Source organism: Schistosoma mansoni, chromosome 6 (assembly GCF_000237925.1).
Source record: "Schistosoma mansoni strain Puerto Rico chromosome 6, complete genome".
In the NCBI taxonomy this organism is placed as follows: Eukaryota; Metazoa; Platyhelminthes; class Trematoda; order Strigeidida; family Schistosomatidae; genus Schistosoma; species Schistosoma mansoni.
Window position 1 is genome coordinate 845,809 of NC_031500.1, and position 19,955 is coordinate 865,763.

Sequence of the window (19,955 nt, forward strand, 5' to 3'; positions counted from 1 at the left end):
CAAATTGATCATTTTGACCCATCATTGAAAGGACGGAATAATGTTCCCTAATCCATGGTAATGCCTCTTTTCTCTCCCGACTCGTTATGACTTCATTTTTTCCATTAATTTATCCACTTTACTGTGAATCAGATTTTTTATTTTTATTGAATAACTCCCCAGACTGTACAATTCGGTAGTGCTATTCATTTAGGCAACTGTACAATTTATGTTTATGACCTTTGCGATCGAAACCATACTTAGCCTCTGTGCTTTGGACTTATGAGAAAGGATGAATGTCTATCGTTTTGCTTGAGACTATCTGAAAACATACCTGTTTTGATTTAGCACATGTTACTCTGGTTGTGTAAGATGATATCCTCTCAAAATTACCGGTTAGGACAACCAGCTCAGCCTCAGACCTTGCTAGGTAGACTTGGCTAGCTGTTTTGTCCTTTTGGTTTGCTTGATAATCTAAATTTTTCTGATCACACATCCGTTTCATGTTGCACTTCAGCCAGGTTGACTTAAAGATCGCCTCGTTGACAGATTGCGAGTTCGATGTACAGACCAGAAAACCGCGGACATCCTTGATTATCTGGGGCTAGATAAAATATAAATCGTAAATATCGGTTTTCCTTTTGGTCATACTGTATTCTCTGCTTATTTCTTTGCCCTCACTACTTGTGCAGTATGTCTATTTTCATTATTATTGAAATTCTCTATTCCTTCAAACTCGTTTACTTTTTGAATTCTGTTATCTTGAGTCAACACTTTTAGTTGTCCGTATTCAATTCCACGATGATCAGACAGAGTTGATTTTCACGATAAACTTATCTTAATTAAACCTGCATATCTTGCATAGAAAAATCATGTTAATTTGACGCAGAAATAGGAAGATGAAATACGAAGTTATTCACTATGTCCGTGTTTTTCAATGAGTTGTTTCGGGACATAAACGAAAAGAAATAGATGTGAAGTGGAGTGACAGTAATGGCTTATTCAGTAAATAAAGGGTGACTCAGTATTAGTTTAAGTTGGATGATGAGTAAATCACAAAAAGTATATACAGATAACAGACCTATAAGTCAAGTATACATAAAACACAAACAAATGTAATTACCGAAGTTGTAACCAACTAAAGCACATAGAAATTTCATAAAACACCTGACCGGCTTAGAAAGACGGGTAAGAGACGAGCTTATAGGAATCCTAGAATGCTAAGTGGTCAGGATATTATAACATGGTATTCATGCAGCGGACAACAAATGTTGAAAAATGCCACAAGTATTCGGAGTTTGACAACGCCTTTACAAGTAACACTCTTATAATCGAAGTATATCAATCCGCTCATCAGAATTCAGTAATGAAGAGGTTAGGATATATATGTGGAAAGCTATCGATATGTCGAGAAGCGTCTGGTCTAGCCTACTAACAGTTGCCAGAGGTACATAGCACGGACTGCCAACTCGTGATCTGGTGCATATAATTGACAAAGCGCCTCCAGCCAGTTATGTCTACTAAGACTAATGAAGTCAAAACCAATGTCGAAGACCTAGAGAACCATTTATATAGGGGATTCATTCACCGCTACATGCTAATTTTAAATCCCTGGAGACGTTGGTGAAAAAAATTCAGGGCCAGTAAATAATGTATAAAAGCCTAAATAGACAGATGGATACTTAGAAAGGTAGTTTTGCTGTTGAATGCAGGGCATTCGTTGTCTCGATCACGGAACCACCACAATTTCAATGAATAACCAACTATCTCATATAGCGTATAGAATCCAAAGTAATTTCTGTCAGTAATAGCTCAGTACGGAAAACTCATCTGTGATCATTAAACATATACGGCAATTATATTAGTGATCTGCCAATGATACGGAATATTAAATGGGAACAAGCAGTGTAGATGTAGTGTATTTGTGAGTGGCAGTCACTGTCAACCAGGCAGAAAGCAGACTGTCAATGAAGATGTCACTGTCAAAGTTTACACAGCAGTTTTTCAGACAACCATTTTGCAAAGTAGAGGAAATGATGAAAAATGCGAGTAATACCAGAAATTGCTCACACGATAAGTTAATGTTAATCATTCTTCATTGTCCTATCTTTTAGAAGTTACGGCGACCTAGAGTGATTTTCCGGTTGACGCTACCATGGTCCCCTACCTAAATACCTCAAAGGCCATTTTAGCAAATAAGAACATAGTTATCAGTTTCGCCTTTCCAAACTAGGGAATATCAAAGAGAAGGCGACATTTTGTTAATCAATGCCCTAACATGCGATGAGACGCCATTTTTTTTACTCTAACAATTTACTTATAATGATATTGTCGTCATCGAAACTATTATATGCCTATCCTTTAATACTCCATTTTCGCCTGTTATCTGTTTTAGATCCTCATGGCAAAGAAACAACTAGTCACTAGGACATGAAGCCGCTTTATTTGGCAATCACGTTACAAATATGCGTGTGTCGTTTATGAGTCATTTTAGAACCCAGCGGTACTTTAGATGTTGTGTTTATGCACTAGGGTATATATTATTATCTATAATATTCTTTTTGTTCTTAGTGCTTCAGCCTTCTTTGTTGGAAGTCGATGGGCTCTTGCTGACACCGGTATTGTGGGCCTAATTAATAAACCCTTCTCGGTTTCCTGTGCTAGTGTACCATTTGTTACCAAGTTTCCTGAAATAAATTTGAAAAACTGGATGTGTTTACCTGTTTCTTCAGTTGACCAGTTACAGGTAAACTTCTATAGAATGTTACTTATTCCCGCAGTTAAGTGATGAATGTTATCGCTCAAAAATGGAAGTGTTGTGCATGGAACTTCAGGTGAGATGATCTTTTAAGTGTGCTACGCGTTTGGGCGTATCGTTAGAAAATTGTTAGTGTTCGTCGTTCGGTACTCGGGACCTTCTAAAGGTGTTTGGATTTGGCCACATTGGAGTATATTCATTTGTCAGCTATATCGATATATTTAATATCTACAGGGTATCTTCATCATTCGTTTTTTAATCTGCAGTGTGAATTTCTGATTAAATCCTCTAAACATTTGGCAAATGCCACGTCGGTGTGTAGTAACGATCTATTTGTGACACGCCAATGTATACTAGTCGTTTTTAACTCTTCTTGATATCCAGTTATTCTGTTTTTTGATAAATTCTTTGCGATAGGCCTATCTAACCGATATCAATAATCCCGAACAATTATTCGTGTGATTGAGAGTTTATCATCTAAAGTGAACATGTTTGTTTTGACCCAGAGAAATAATGTTTTAGAAACTGACTGTGTTTTCAATATCGCCAAATAGTTATGCTTCGTTTAATTGTTTATTTCTAACCGTTCTCTTCTAATCCGTTTTATAAATGCTCCTACCTTGAGTTTTGTATACTTGCCTGCTTATTCTTTATTCAAGGGTCGCTTGTGTAAGGAAATTGAGAAGATTGATCGGAAAGCCAAGTTTAAAGTGGACAAATGGGAACGTCGTGCTGTAAGTTATGATATTCCGTTTTACATTTTCAAGCTTAGTTTGTATCCAACTAAACTCACTTATGTAAGCAGTTTCAATCCATTTTATAATTAAGATTTTCAAATATTGAAAGTTGTAAACAGCTGACAAGAACCGAACAAAATAAAATAGAATCATGTTATTCTGCTTAAATCTTTGTTCATGCTCTCTTCAAAAGGCTAGAGAGAAGTATGTGTATATATGGGATAAGTTCAAAATGCATGATTGAACCAGTCAGTTGATTGACATTTTTGACCACAATCCACTTACTTTAAGTTCGTCGACTTTATAATATAGCCGAAATTCATACAAGAAATTTTGCGAAACCTTATGTGGGTCTTCAAAGTTCAACATATCTTTCTGTCAGTATTTTTAGTACGGTTCCAAACATCCGTTGTATCCCCTCTCTCTATATATATGTACATTTTTTCCGTAAATAGGGTGGTGGCGGAATTTCATGTGTTCTAGAGAATGGTGATGTTTTTGAAAAGGCTGGTGTAAACATCAGTGTGATAAGTGGGAACCTTAGCGGTCAAGCTGTGAAAGAAATGCGTGCAAGGTTAGCCGTTTGTTTCTCTGATCTCTTTTTCATAATCTTTTTCAATCGTATTATTTTGACAGGATCATCTTTGTTTTTGTTTGTCAAATGTAGAAGTTGTTTTTCATATTCTGTGATTTCATAATAATTACTATACGGTATTGTGAAGAATGTTGGATTTGATTGTGATTAGATAACTACTGAAGACTAGGAAATATCGAGTGACTACTTCGTTTTGATGAGAGATTTAGTTGTGCACATCCAGAATCTTATCAGATATGAGGCCTCCAGGACCTTCAAACCTCGCATCAAGTGCGCGTAACTTCTAGACCACCTAGTTGGCACTCAATGGCTTGTATTTTTTTTAACTTCAATCAGTTCGCAATGCTAAACAGCCATCAATTCTAATGAGAAGCTGTTGTCAGGGGATTTCAACTGAATGTTGGGCGTGAGATAGATTTCACCACTGGCAACACACGATTGTCTTGAAATATCACGATTTAGTTAAGGTTAGAAATGTAAGCCACTGGATGGTAAACTAGTGATCTGAAGGTTAGGTGCTCGACGCGAGGGCTAAAGTGCCTGGGTTCAAACTTTATTGGAGCTGTGGGTGTTCGCTGCAGAGGAGTTACATGCGAAGACGAAATATCCATCCAAAGTCTTCTGGCTTTCAATGGTTGTTTAACTTAGGTTGGTCTGATGTGTGAAAATTTAGATCTTGGTATTGCTATTGTTGATTTTCGTCAGTGGGGGGGAGGCAGTGTACAGTTTCGTTCCACATTTCAAACCTTGAAGCATACTTAAGTAAATACTCAGCCAACTTTAAGAAAAATTCAGTTTATTTTTAATTTGGGACGCTTTTTTTAAACAACAGACTTAGTAGTAGCGGTAAACCTTGTTGCTTTCATACATCAGATTCTCGACTCATTATTGAATGAACTTATTTATACTGTTAACTAACTTTGCAGATAATTATCCACGGTAATATCGCATACTTTCAGAGTAATCTTTGGAAGAATGTTTTCCACTAGTAGTAGTCATATTGTTTATTCAGCTTTACGGATTAGTTAGTCCCTTTATCTCTCCATCACATGCTCCCATTTTCAAACCAATATACCGTTATGTTTCATACGTCTTTTCACAGAAGCATATTAAATGTATCCATTTAGTTATAAGCGACATTGAACCTACCACATATATATGCATTGCATCAAGTTACCATACCGCACCAACGAAGCGTAATGAAATTATCAAGACAAATATTAGAGTAGTAGAAGTAGTAGTAGTACCGGTGATAATAAGAAAAGATTAAGGATAGATAATATGATTCGGGAAAAACAATGAATTTGTGGAATGAAAGATGTGAGTATTTTGACGTCAAAGAGTGAGTACATTCACGCTGTGCGGCTGATTCTGAGATTGATTTTTCAACATCTCATACAATTGGTTACGATAATCACATTTACCTCAACCAGATAGTGGATGTGTTCAGACTAACACCTATGATCATGATGTAATTTTTAAATACCTAACTATGGTTTTCTTTCCACCCTAATATATTTAATTTGTTTCTAAAGAGATCTAGTTTACTTTCAGGGTTAGGTGTTAAATTTTTAAGATTAGTTCCAATACAACGGTAGTTTTTGTCCCGGATGGGTAACAAATAGGGAGTAAGTAGTAAACAGCTGTATCTTTCCCTCGTTTTGGGCCAACGTTTTGGTACACACTCGACTGCTGGACACGGGAAGTCCATCTAGGGGAGTTGGAAAACCCTGATTCGAAATCAATGGTGCACATGGGCTCCAGTATCCTGAGGGAACAAACGGCGTATGAATCAATTGTTGGTCACCGGCTACCATGGGACTGCATCTCCTCATGATGCTCCACTACCCTGTGAATCAGACCTTTAGGTCGAAGGCTCCGTGTGTGGCCCCCTAGGAAAACCACCTGCTTCGATTTGGGCACCTGGAAAGTATCACAGCCCTTACACAAATCAGATGAGATTTGTGTGGCGCATATAGATCTGGTGCTTCCTTGTACCAATATTTATGTTTTAATAAATAAATAAATACACACCCACATAAAATGAAACCTAGGAGTAAACAGTAATCATATGTTGAGTAATAGCAACTAGCTTTAAGATTACCAGTATTTTGGTAATAAGAAGTCTTGACAGATGAATTTCGATGATGTCGCGAATCAGACAGTTATTATTAATTACATTTGATGATGATCAATTTGTGAAATAATTGAAGTTGAAAATATACCACTGAATCACATCGCGGTGTTCTAGACATTTAAACACACTTGCCACTAGATCTGATGATTCTTAGTTTGATCTCTGATGAAGGTTTTATCGGTGTATATTGTCATGGAGTTTCGAACGCGGTGATGCAATAGCTGCCTAATGTTGCCTGTCTCAATTAACATCTGCAATAACATCAGCTAGTAAATCGAAAATCCCATCTTTGGGATTTGTGTATATTAAACTGTTAGTGAACATACTCTTTTTCGCTCTTTTTCTGTAGACACAATGAAATTGATCCCAATAAAGAGTGCAAATTTTTCGCTTGTGGTATAAGTTCAGTTATTCATCCAGTAAGTTTATTTTAAAAAAAGTTTTCCTTTTTATTACGTATTTAAAAACAGAGTTTTCTGTTTCTTCTCCTTTTGCCTTGAAGTAATTTCATTTAGATATCCCGAATTATTATTATTATAATTATTTGAACACATGAATATTGGTACAAAGGGGCATCAGATATATAAGCGCCACACAAATCAAATGAGATTTGTGTGAGGGCTTGGGTACTACCCGGGTGGTTTTCTTAGGGGACCACACTCTGAGCCTTTGACCTAAAGGTCTAATCCACAAGGCAGTGGAGCATCGTAAGGAGATGCAGTCCCATGGTAGCCGATGACCAACGATTGATTCATACGCCATTTGTTCCCTCAAGATACTGGAGCCCATGTGCACTATTGGTTTGGAATCAGAGTTTTCCAACTCTCCTAAGTGGACTTTACGTGTTCACCAACCCGGTTAAAATGCCGGACATTCGCTTTTCATCCTCTCAATTTCGTAAAAAAACACCTCAGTGTCGAGAAGGCAGTGAGTAGGACTTCCCTGGTAGAGGCTGTATACGCGTGACCGTGTGAGAGCATTTCGAGAGAGAGAGAGGGGGGGCGGGCCCTCCAAACTCTCGGCCTTACCAGGGCATTTGGGGGTGTATCCCGAATTGTATTTCCATATTAGACACCGTTCCTACTTATGATTAAATTTGGTGTTTGTTAAAAATAAACAATTGTTTGAGCGTAGTTATAGCGAATATTCACTTATCTGTTTATCGAGCTGCAGCACTATAAAACCTGTCTAAGTATCTCTTAATTTGTCTTAGAATACCTGCTTAGTCAGTAAAATCGCCTGTTACGATTACTACATTTGAACTTCTAAAATTTTGTAAGAGATAAAAAAGTCTTCTGTAAACCTATCTTTTTCTTCATTCGAACTGTATTTAGTTCAGAAGCAACGGTGTGTGTCTCTATCTTCTTGAATTTTTATTGTTCCGTGTAGCTGGACGGATCTATTAAAATGCTTTTTGAAATCCACAACAGATTATCTTGTTATGATAGGAAAATGTGTCTTCTCACAGTTGTGTCTTCTCCATTTATCAGTAAAGGGTCATGGAGACTTGAATTTTATTGATGTCACGAACCAGTGCGAACTTGAAAGCGCTGAATGACCGTTTAAGGCGTCTACGGACGAGAGCATAGGTCTTGGTTTCGATTCCTGGCCATGGAACTATGGGTGCACAATAGTGAGGAGCCCACACAAGAACGAAACGGCCATCTAGTGCTTCAAGGTTTTCTATGGTTTTCTAAATGAGATCGGTTCGTGATATCAATATGATTCAACAGTCTCCGCAACCTTATACTGATAATTATCATGCGTCCTTTAGTGACTATCTCCGAGAGAAAGTTCCCGGAGTTCTACTGAGTAGTCATGAACAGTGAAGTTTAACCTTATCGGATGTTAGGAATTTACTTTCTACAAGTAATGAATGCTGATCGCTCAATATCGTGGGTTAATCGAAACCGGGCGCGAGTCTAAAGGTCCTGAATTGATTGGATTTTCTGGTTGCGGGGTTATGGATACCCACTACTGAAAACTATCTCTATTTGATATATCTTCTTACCTGTGTTCCTGCTTTTTTCCCATTTTCAAGCTTAATCCATATGTCCCTACAACGCATTTTAATTTCCGTTATTTCGAAGTTGATTTGGGTAATAATCGTAAATGTTGGTGGTATGGTGGTGGAGCAGATTTAACTCCATACTATTTATTTAATGAAGATGCTAAACACTTTCATGAACAATTAAAATTAGCTTGTGATCAACATGATGAATTGTTTTATCCGCGTTTTAAAAAATGGTGTGATAATTATTTCTATCTGACACATCGAGGTAAGGGTTATTTTTTTAGAATAAAAATTCATTGATGCTTGTTACAAGCAAATCCGCAGTATGATAAGGACTCATCACTAACAACTGCATCTCTGTGCTAAAGTGGTATGACAACTCGAACTGATGTACGTACGTACGAAGTTCTACGTTGTGACTGACTGACTGAACATTAAAAATTAATTAGTGCTGGTAATGCACAACACTGAATTTTGATTTGAGTATTGCTTCAGGACTAGTCTGTATCAATGCTTAAACTAATGATAGGGAGTGAATTAGTAGTTTAGTACACTAACCATTTCGCTTATTTTAAAAGTCGTGTAAGCGTCGAATGTTTGGTGTCTGATGAAGTATCGACACAGATTTAGAAAGGTCGGTTGGCGTTTGCTAACTTGTGTCACTTATGGTGTGGGCAAGATGTATGTCTTCCAAAGCGAACAGCGAGTACACCGCACGATCGTTCATTCTATTCTAATTTATGGTTGGGAAATGTGAAATAAAGGATATTCGTAGGTCACTAGTATTCACTCATATATATCTACGAGGCATAGCTCTTGTATGTTGGGACCACTGGGCGAGCAATGCTGAGGTTAGATGCAGGTTACTAGACAGACATGGTAAGTCGGTTGATAAAGTTGTGAATCTGCATTGACTAAGGAGTTTGGATATGTGTTATGTATATGCCCAACCACCGCCTGCCTCAAAACGTAGTGTTTTCTAATTTAGGGGTAGGTTGTAATGAAGCTAGAGTTGGTCAAACCGAGACGTATAAATCCATAGACTGACTGTTATTTATTTATTTATTTAAACACATAAAAATTGGTAAAAGGAAGCACCGAATAGATATGTGCCACATAAATCATTCGATTTACGTGGGGGATAGGATACTACTTTGGAGCCGAAACCGAAGCAGGTGATTTTCTTGGGGGGTCACACCCAGGGCCTTTGACTTAAAGGTCTAATCCACAAGACCGTGGAGCAACGTCAGGAGATGCAGTCCCATGGTAGCCGGTGACCAATAATTTGTTCATACGTCATTTGTTCCTTCAGGATCCTGGAACCCATTTGCACCATTGGTCTGGAATGAAGGTTTTCCAAATCCCCTAGGTGGACTTCCCGTATCCACCAAGCCGGTTAAAGCGTCGGATATACTCTTTTCGTCTTTACGATTTCGTAAAGAACACTCCAGTGTGGAGAAGATAGTGTGTAGGACTTCCCTGGTAGTGGTTGTATGCACATGGCGATGTGAGAGCATTTGGAGAGAGAGAGCTGACTCTTCTCGCTCTCGGCCATACCAGGGCATTTGAGGGCCACACTGACTGTTGAACTGAGTCGTACAGACTACCTGGTTACGATCCTCGCAATTGTCATAACAAATGGTTAGGGACTTTGTATGTGACGTGGCTCAAAATCACTATAATAATATGGTGTGGTGACTTAAACTGATGCATGGCAATGTTCCATGTTCTACGTTGCTTACAACTGACTGAAGAGCTTAACTTCTAACGAATCCCATTTGTGCTTGGAATAATCGAAACGGAGGTAGAACAGATGTTTTACTATGAGTGCACATTATTTTATGAGGGTCAAAAAAGATACATCCTCTGTATGTTAACCTCATTTTGTGAATTCATTCAACAGTCTAAGTGAAAAACAAGATAGTAAATTATACGAATGTCTCTTTTTTCAATGATCCCACTTACCCAAACAGCTTCAATGGAAGAAAAGTTTTGTCATTCAAGCTAAATAAAAGTGACTATCGATACAAAACGTCTGTACTAATGGCCCATAGTAGATCTTTAACAGGGGAGCATAAAGTTATTTATTAAATTGTTAGGTAACCAATAGGGTAATGATACCCCGTTGGAAGAAAATAGCACGAAAGTGTTAATATGTCTTAAAGACTATTAAGTCTTCCTTCTTTCTAATCTTGTCAGGTGAGACACGTGGTATTGGTGGAATATTTTTCGATGATTTAGAAGATACTTCACAAGAAAAAGTATTCAGTTTTGTAAAAGTAAGTGTCTTTTTTAAAAAAGTTTTCTGAGCATAATCTCTGTTTTTATAGTTTATATCGTGAAATGACTTTAGTTGTTCAACACTTAAGCACATTAAACGTCCTGGTGTGTAAATCCCCAATAGTGCGGACCCACGATCCCATCGAATATCGAACCCAGAACATTCAAGTCTCATGACTAGCGTCCACTCATTAGACCTCTAAACCAGCTTTTCCTGGCTTACGTGTCTATCTTTATTCAGTTTGCTATGTTGTGTAGTCATGTTCCAATGTCATTGATGGGTCCTGCTTTCAGCCCCCCCCCTGATATCATCGATGGAAACTGCTAAGGATCCCCATACTATAACGGAATAGCTTTCCATTATCTCTTGGTATTAATTGGTTGTGTAACTGAAATCACTCCATGATGTAAACTAAAAAATTCAACGATCTGCACAAGCTCCTTACGTTAATACTTTTTAATTGTTTCTCACACATGTTTCGCTACTCGATTTTATTGGCCTTAAGGAAGGTCTTTGCTGTTGTATTGCGAATAGTTAACTTTGTTGTGGGAAAGAGCTTAAAAGTTTTACTCATGTCAGTGGTTATCGTTCGAACTTGAAAATGGGATATCTGTTGAATGTGTGTAGACCCTGTTAATTTTAAGCTCAATGTAGGTTTATATCCTTGAAACTTCTTAACTAGTGTATGGACTGCTCTCATCATCCCAATATTTTTGAACAAATATGTAGACGAAAATTGGGAAAACACTAAAACTGTACTTACTTCATGACTAGTTCTTCTCTGGGGCTCTTCATTTTGACTCAAATGAGATCGTACGATGTTATCGACCGGTATCGGACTCCAGTTAGATCGGACGAATGATCGTTATCGAATGATTACTATTGAAATATACATGCCTCCAACCCTCGTATACAATTATCAACTTAAATCGCGTTAGTGAATAACGGAATTAAATAAGTCAAATATGAGACTGAATTTCGAATACTTATATTTCATACAGTCGTTAATTCAGTCAGACGTTCAGAGAAACGGTGTGAAGAAAGCGAATGAAGTGACGCGCAGTGGAGTTGGCTCACTCGCCTTCATCGCGCTTCAGTTCTTTGCACTTCATTCTCTTTTTTTCGCTTTCACTTCTACCTGATTTCCCAAACCAAAATAACCAGGACGGGGCTCGGACCTAGGACTTAGTGACCGAAAATCGAACGCCTTAACCATTAGGCCATCGCGCTAAGTATTAGGTAGAGGTGATGAAGTTGGGAATTTTCGCCAACATGGATATATTCGGACCAATGTATATTGTCACTAACTACCACGATTGTTAGCATAAAAGCAGGCTGAGACATGACGCTAGTTCATGAAGTCATCTCAGGAGTTTGTTGGGTTTCCTGTAATTATTGTTATTTTCAATTAGAAATGTGGCGTAATATGTTACAGTGATTTAGAACTGGAAAAGCCATAATTAAGTAATTAGTGAAACCAATACGATCAAACTATATTAGTTGGGTAGGGGTTCGAACCAGGAATCGGTTAGGTATCTAGAAATGTTCACTCCTAAACTATTTTTGGTGTTTTGCAAAACATAATCATGACTTCATCTCCACTTCTGATACAATAAAGATATCAATATATTTTGAGAGAGATCTCAAAGTCCTACAACGAAATAGGTTTGTAGGTTTATGTAACCAAATATCTAAACAATAGTTTCACAAGTTGTCTTTTTTATTAACAAACCAAGAATCCAAGAGGTTTTCTTATAACGGCGTACAACGTTATCACGTGACTCAGTCTCCCCCAGTAAGGAGGTTTTTTTTTATGAGTTCACCAAAGTAATCTACGGAAACTACTTACAACCTCATCACTTCTCGTATTTATAGGTGTGTGCACAATGAAAGTGTCTGTTGGTTGATGAGACCACGGTTCCATCGGTTAATAGCTTCAAGAGGAGCCTTATACATGGGGTCTGGTTTAAGTAACCTTTAGATCCCAAAATTATTATGATAACACAATTCACTGTCTTTATGACCGATTCCCAGTGTAACAGATATACTAGTATTTTTTTCTACTAATCATTGTTTTTTTACTGAACCGGGGATTCGCAGTCGGTTGGTAACCTTATTCCTGTTTGGCTTGCTAATTGAACAGTTTTTATGAACTTTCTATCCTCTTCTTATAACCGTATACCATGAGTACACAAACAAAAATGAAAAGGCTCAAATTGTAAGGGCTTTGTTTCATGTTTAGTTCATGTATAGAAAATCGACTGTACTTATGGAGTTGCACGTGGCCTTGATCTTCTAGAACTTTCTGGAAACATACTAAAAATGGTCACGATGTACCCAATTATCTAATCAAAATTGTGATAGATGATTCTTCGTTTTCTAACTAACATCTAGTCTGAGCCATGTTGGTAGATGCAGACTACTTGGCTGGGGTCCACGCGACTATCGTAACCAATGGTTGGAGACTCTGGAAGATATGGCTCAGAATCGATCACAATGGCGTAGGTGTATACACTCTTTATCTTCCCTTCAACCTTGAGATTAAAATTGCTCCATATCTGTTTTCCTTCCTGTACTATATCCTTATACACAATCTTTCTTTTATATTATGGTACCGTTAAATTAACTACTTCTATGAATCCGGTGTTGATCTTGTTGTGCTAATGAGGTATGGCAAGTTGGACCGATGCATATATGTGCCTGATCCTACATTGTAGCTGACTGAGATATTTCTGAGAAACTTCTATTCATCACTAGCTAGATAAAATGCTTTAAGGTGTTTTATGGGTTGCTAAATTGTTTGATGAGGGATATTTTAGGGATTCTTAAACACCATAAATTTTATTTATTTATTTATTGAAACACATAAATATTGGTACAAGGGGGCACCAGATATATATGCGCTGCACAAATCTCATTTGATTTGTGTGATGGCTGTGATACTGCCCGGGTTCCCAAACTGAAACAGGTGGTTTTCTTAGGGGACCACACCTCGAGCCTTTGACCTAAGGGTCTGATCCACAAGGCAGTGAAGCATCGTGAGAAGATGCAGTCTCATGGTAGCCGGTGACCAACGATTGATTCATACACCATTTGTTCCTTCAGGATCCTGGAGTCCATGTGCACCATTGGTTTGGAATCAGGGTTTTCCAAATCCCCTAGGTGGACCCTCTGTGTCCACCAACCCGGTTAAAGCTCTGGACATTAGCTTTTCGTCTCCTCAATTTCGTAAACAACAGTAATGCCACAAGAAGGCAGTGAGTAGGACTTCCCTGTCAGAGGCTATATACGTGTTGTCATGTGAGGCCATTTGGAGAGGGAGAGCGGACTCTTCCCACTTTCGGCCGTACCAGGGCATTTGGGGTTAAAAGCCATAAAAGTAATTATCGATTGCTTTAATGATAAAGAATATTTAAAGAGATTTTTATATTCACTTATGAAATGCACTAATTGTAAATAAAATACTATTTCTCTATACTCTTTAATTTTATTGTTTAACAGTCATGTGCTGAAGCAATTATTCCAGCTTATCTGCCAATTGTTGAAAAGCGAAGACATTTAAAGTATACTAATAAAGAACGGTAAATCTTATTTACAATATATTATTTCAAGCGAAAGTATACAGAAGGGGTTTTTGTGGAGATTTCAGTATTTTTCATAGTTGAAATCATGAGTTAGACCACCATGGAAAAACGTGAAAGCACTGGACGGCCGTTGGATGCCGGCTCAGTGGTCTATCGGTTAAGTACACTTTCGCGAGACTGGTAGGTCCTGGGTTCGAATCTCGCGAGATGGGATCGTGGATGCGCACTGCCACTGAGGAGTCCCACAATAGGATGAAAAGACCATTATGATTTCAACTACGAAAATATTCCTTTACATAAATGTGTATATATATATATATATATACATATATCTTTAAATATCAGTTCTTAGATAACTTTCTTATGAAATTGTGTAATATACAGTGTAGTTCATTTATAAAGTACCACATTAAGTACTCGGTTTTTTAATACATATTTTAATTGTTTATCAAGAATGATAGATATTGCTAGAACACTTCGTTCTACTTTATGAATATGAAATGGTCATTAAGAATTGTGGATATTCTTACACCATTGATATTCCATCATAGGTGTCTTCAAAGCATTGCTTGTGTATTTTGGGACCAAGTTTAGATATAAGGTACTAGGTAAATATGGCGAATCGGTTGATGAGTTAGATAGTGAATGTTCATCAAATGAGGTGCTTGAAACATGTGTTACATATATCTGACTATCTGCTACCGTGATGGGCGATGTTGTCTAGTGTAAGTAGTTTTAAATAAAGCTTAAGATGACGAAACTAAGACTTGGCATCAGTCTATGAGGTCATTGACTGTTGAACTAAGCCATATAGATAGATGTAAACTACCTGGTTGGGGTTTGTGTGATTATCGTAATTCATAACTAGAGAATTTGTGTGTTATGGTTCAGAATAGCCTGCAATGATTCAGATTTATTCACTCCTTGTTTTGATTCAGAATCTGAGTCCTGAAATCCTCTTATACTTTTTTTCTCATTTTCTGTAGTTAATCCATTTTTATTTCTACTTATACTGTTGCGACTTCTGCCACTCTGGGATTTGTCGTGAAATAATTTTATCTTGCCGTGCTAACATGGTGTTATTATTATTATTATTATTTGAACACATAAATATTAATACAAGGGGACACCAGATACATATGCGTCACACAAATCTCATTTGATTTGTGTTAGGGCTGTGATCCTGCCCGGGTGCCCAAATCGAAACAGATGGTTTTCTTAGGGGGCCATTCCCTGAATCTTTGACTTAAAGGTCTAATCCACAAGGTACTGGGGCAACGTTAGAAGGTGCAATCCCATGGTAGCCGGTGACCAATAATTGGTTCATACGTCATTTGTTCGTTCAGTTAAAGCGTCTGACATTCGCTTTTCGTTCTCACAATTTCTTAAACAACACCCCAGTGGTGAGAAGGCAGTGTGTAGTATTTCTCTGGCAGTGGTAATATACGCGTAGCCATGTGAGAGCATTCGGAGAGGGAGAGCGGACTTTTCCCACTCTCGACCATACCAGGGCATTTTGGGGTTGGAATGTCGCTGCCAGGATGGTGTGGGGCACCTGATACACATGTGTTAGGTTATACTCCACATCTGACTAAATGACTGGTTAAACCAAAGTAAATAAGATGAAATCTAAACTTTCAAGTAATTTAACACCCACTCTTACCATTATTTCAAGTGATATACAGATGTAAAGAGTGTTAATTAGATGAATTATTGATATTATAAACGACTACAATATAATCGAATTCGGTTTGGGTACCCGGGCAACATCACAGCCCACTTACAAATCAAGTGACTTGTGTGGGGGTATATGTATACGGTTCCCCTTTGTACCAATATTTATGTGTTCAAATAAATGGTTAATAAAAACCGGACATCACAAACCTTTGTTTAGTTCATATCATTGTGTTTGTTAATGGATGTATTCATGTATCAATGAACTGTAAATAAAAGAGCTATTAAGTTGAAAGGTTTTTAGAAAATAGTTTTCATCATGGTTTACTGTCAACCGTCCGTTAGTGCTCATAACTACTTCAATGTCAACATCATTTAGCATAAAGTCACAAGCATTATAAACAAAGATAGATAGTGGCTAGCAGTGGAATCCAGAACGCGCGTTTCGTCCTATTCAGGACTCGTCAGCTGGATGTACTAGCATCTCAGAGTTGACGTTCACTCTGGGATTCGAACCCAGTCCCTTTTGCTTCAAACGTCATCGAGTTATCCATTTGTCTGGGTTTGAGTCACAGAGCGCACATCAACTCTGAGATATAGGTACACCCAGCTGACGAGTCCCAAATAGGACGAAACGCGCGTCCTAGATTCCACTGCTAGCCACTATCCATCCTTGCTTATAATGCTTGTGACTTAAAGCTATATCGAGGCAATACACACAGTATGCACATATGGCCAATAAGAGACTGATCGATTGCAGTCCTAAACATCAATAGGAAGATTCAACTAAACAATACCAAGTGAATATAAAGTAACATGTTTTTACAGAGATTAAGTATTTTATTTACGTTATCTGATCCCTTATCAATAAAGTGTTACAAAGGAAAGAGGATGGAGATGAATATGTTGGGTTTCTATCTCACAACTGAATGGAAGTGTCGTATGGAAGCTTTACTACTAAAAGACAATGAATTAATGTTGATTCAGATTAAAATCATTTGCAAATCATATTGTTTACATCTAATCTGTCCTTACTGTCAACACTTCTATTCTGATGTTTCTTATTCATAGTTTCATCTGTCTGTGCTAATATGATGTGACAACTTGAACCAATACACCAGTCAGTCAGTCAGCTACAACGTAGGACTAGACGCATATATGCATCAGTCCAAGTTGCCATACCTCGTTAGCACAACAAGATGAACACCGGATTCATAGAATCAATACATAGTTATATGCTAAGTTTTACGTTGATAATTGCTGATTCAGTACGTAATTCAATGATCTCCCATACACTGCATTGAATTATGAATGAATCATTCAACATCATTACATCTTTGTGTGTGTTATTCTATTGGTAAATTTACTTATTGTTCCTTACTTATATTCTCTTGATTTGTATTTGCTAGTGAATGGCAGTTGGTAAGACGTGGACGTTATGTTGAATTCAATTTAATCTATGATCGTGGAACTAAATTTGGTTTAGCTACCCCCGAAGCTCGTATTGAAAGTATTCTAATGTCTTTACCACGTTATGCTGTAAGTTGGGAGTTGATTTACTATTTTTTCTGTGTTGTCAATTATTTTGTGTGATTATGACATTTGTTATCATTAGGCTTGGCGACTGACTCGAGATCACAGTACATTTAGTTTAATGTTGAATTGTTAGAGGCTTTTTGTAGAAGATGTAGAACCTAAGTTTTCTACTCGTCGGTATACTACTCACTGAGGGGGGGATAAGTTTACTTCTAGTAAGAAGTTGAATGACAAGTTTTGTAAGTAGACACATTCTGCTGATAAGTAGTGGTAGTAGTAGTGCGTCCAACATTTAATGGATATCATATAGAATTTCGGGTGGTTGTTTGCTTTTATCACTCGTCAGTATACTGAATTTTCCGACGTACATTACTCACTGTTTCAGTCAAAGATGTTATCACTGAACCGTTCAGTACTCAACTGTGCTTTTATAGGTCTTGGATATATTTTCACACTGGTTGATCAGTCGATGCTTTTTAACCAATATGCTTCAATAGGGATTTAGTATGGGTTCTTTTATATGTCTCTCAACACCTTTCTTGAATTTACTGATACCGGAATTTTCGAGGATCGAGTTACAGACGTTTTACTGGACATGTTTTCCTATCCTTTTGGATGTGATTTCTTAGTGGGTTGTTGATTTGTTTGTCTTCATTTCAGTGGTATCAAGAAGTACGTCCAAGGGTAATTGCGTTTATTATCTGTTCTCATCTATCCAAAACATACCGTTGGTTTATAAATCTAATCCACATGTCTCTTCTGATTTGTACTTTGTATATCACAGACTGCCGTCTCTTGACGATCTTCGTAGGAGGGCACTAACAGTGTTATAGACCAAAAATAGATTTTATATCAACAACCAATTTGAATGTTTAAACTGAGCTAATACCGTTGAATTAGGTGTTATGAGACTCATATTCTGAATGGCCTTTTCCGAAGGACATACTACAAAATTGTATAAATACCTGCACGTTCTCCTCCGTATTGTCATGGGCTTAAGCGGGTGCAAATCTTTGGCTTTCTCTTGTGTTCTCAGTAGCTGCGAGTGGTTGGATAAAAAGCTATTAGGAGCATCGTTGTCCCGAAGTAAGTAGCTAGCAACGAGGCGTAACAGAAACCAAGATGAAAATCATAATGGTGCCCTGGAGCATTGTCAACTTGACGATGGTTCTTTATGATGAACAGTTAAAATACGAATTATCATTACTAATTTATATTTGAACGTTTGAAAATGTGGATATTTCCGTCACCAGTTGTATGTATGACATAACAAAGTTGCTGGACTTGCCATTATTAGCGTAGACGGAACAAAACATGTGTTAGTTTGAAACTTACCACTAGCTAGTATACATTCAGAGATTGACTACAATTGGAAATGTTGCTAACCACTCAACCTAAAAAGAGCATCACCCTCAGTGTGAGGTGAGCTAAATATCTTGAGCATATTTCTGTGTTGAGTCGTAATTTATAGTTGTATGTCGATGATCAGTTGTACAAGAAGGCACCAAATAGATATGCGCCACACAAATGATTTGATTTACGTGAGGGATAAAATACTACTCTGGAGCCAAAACCGAAACAGGTGGTTTTCTTAGGGGACTACACCCAGAGCCTTCGACCTAAAGGTCTGATCCACAAGGCATTGAAGCAACTTTAGAAGATGTAGTCCCATAGTAGCCGGTGACCAATAATTGGTTCATACGTAATTTGTTCGTTCAGGATACTGAAGCCGATGTGCATCATTAGTTTGGAATCAGGGTTTTTCAACTCTCCTAGGTGGACCGTCTGTGTCCACCAACCCGGTTAAAGCGTTGGAGTAGGACTTCCCTGGTAGTGTTTGTAAACGCGTGGCCATGTGAGAGTATTTCGAGAGGAAGAGCTGACTCTCCACTCTCGGCCATACCAGCGCATTTGTCGGCCGAAATAAGGAGCGAATGACCCTCCAAAGTGTTGAAGAATGTTTTTTTTTGCTCTCTCTTTCTCTGACTATACGCTTATTCTGAGCTTTCTCTTTAATTACTTTTTTTCAACATTTATTCTTATTATTGTAGCAATGGAACTATTGTTATGACAGTTCTCAAGATCCACGTAATCAATCTCTTATTGAAGTGCTTAAAAATCCTAAAGAATGGGTTTAAATATGATAATGTAAATTACATGTTAGTACATATTCTTCTTTTTAAATGAATTACACTTGTTGTATAGAATCTTATATCTTACAAATCTCTCTATATTTATTTATGTATATAATTAGTTCATTTATGTTTTGTATTGTGTTATATACTTATGAAAGTAGAACATAAAGAAGATGCTTGTCTTTTGTTTTTATGTTGGTTAGTAGTCGGTTGGATCCATCTTGTTGTACGATATCAGTTACGTGTGCAGTTACGGGTATGAGGGCTAATATCACTTCCCGGCTGCCCACATCGTGGAAGGGTATTTCTTGAGGGACCTGAAAAGGGAGTTGGTTTAGTTTTGGTCTTAACGACCTGGGTGCGTGACCTCAGTGCCCAAGGGACAACTGCTTGAGGCCGGTCTCGCACGGCCTTTTTGTGGGGGATTTTTGACGTGTTAGCTCCGTTCTTCAAAGGATCTTACCGCCGGAGATGGAAATCCGTGGGATAAGGTGAGGTGTGCATTTTTAGGGTCGACCTTTTCTA

At 37.7% G+C, this 19,955-nt stretch overlaps 1 protein-coding gene across 1 annotated transcript; it reads left to right on the forward strand.

Annotated features, from left to right (window-relative positions):
* Window positions 1-2,188: 2,188 nt before the first annotated feature.
* On the forward strand, window positions 2,189-19,594 carry Smp_162280 (coproporphyrinogen oxidase). The gene is made up of 11 exons (XM_018797877.1): window positions 2,189-2,512; window positions 2,551-2,725; window positions 2,760-2,813; window positions 3,397-3,471; window positions 3,930-4,048; window positions 6,556-6,625; window positions 8,248-8,485; window positions 10,420-10,499; window positions 14,003-14,082; window positions 17,169-17,298; window positions 19,347-19,594. The coding sequence occupies exons 1-11, from the start codon at window positions 2,460-2,462 to the stop codon at window positions 19,431-19,433; spliced, it is 1,161 nt and encodes a 386-aa protein (XP_018652875.1). The 5' UTR covers window positions 2,189-2,459; the 3' UTR covers window positions 19,434-19,594.
* The last annotated feature ends 361 nt before the right edge of the window (window positions 19,595-19,955 follow it).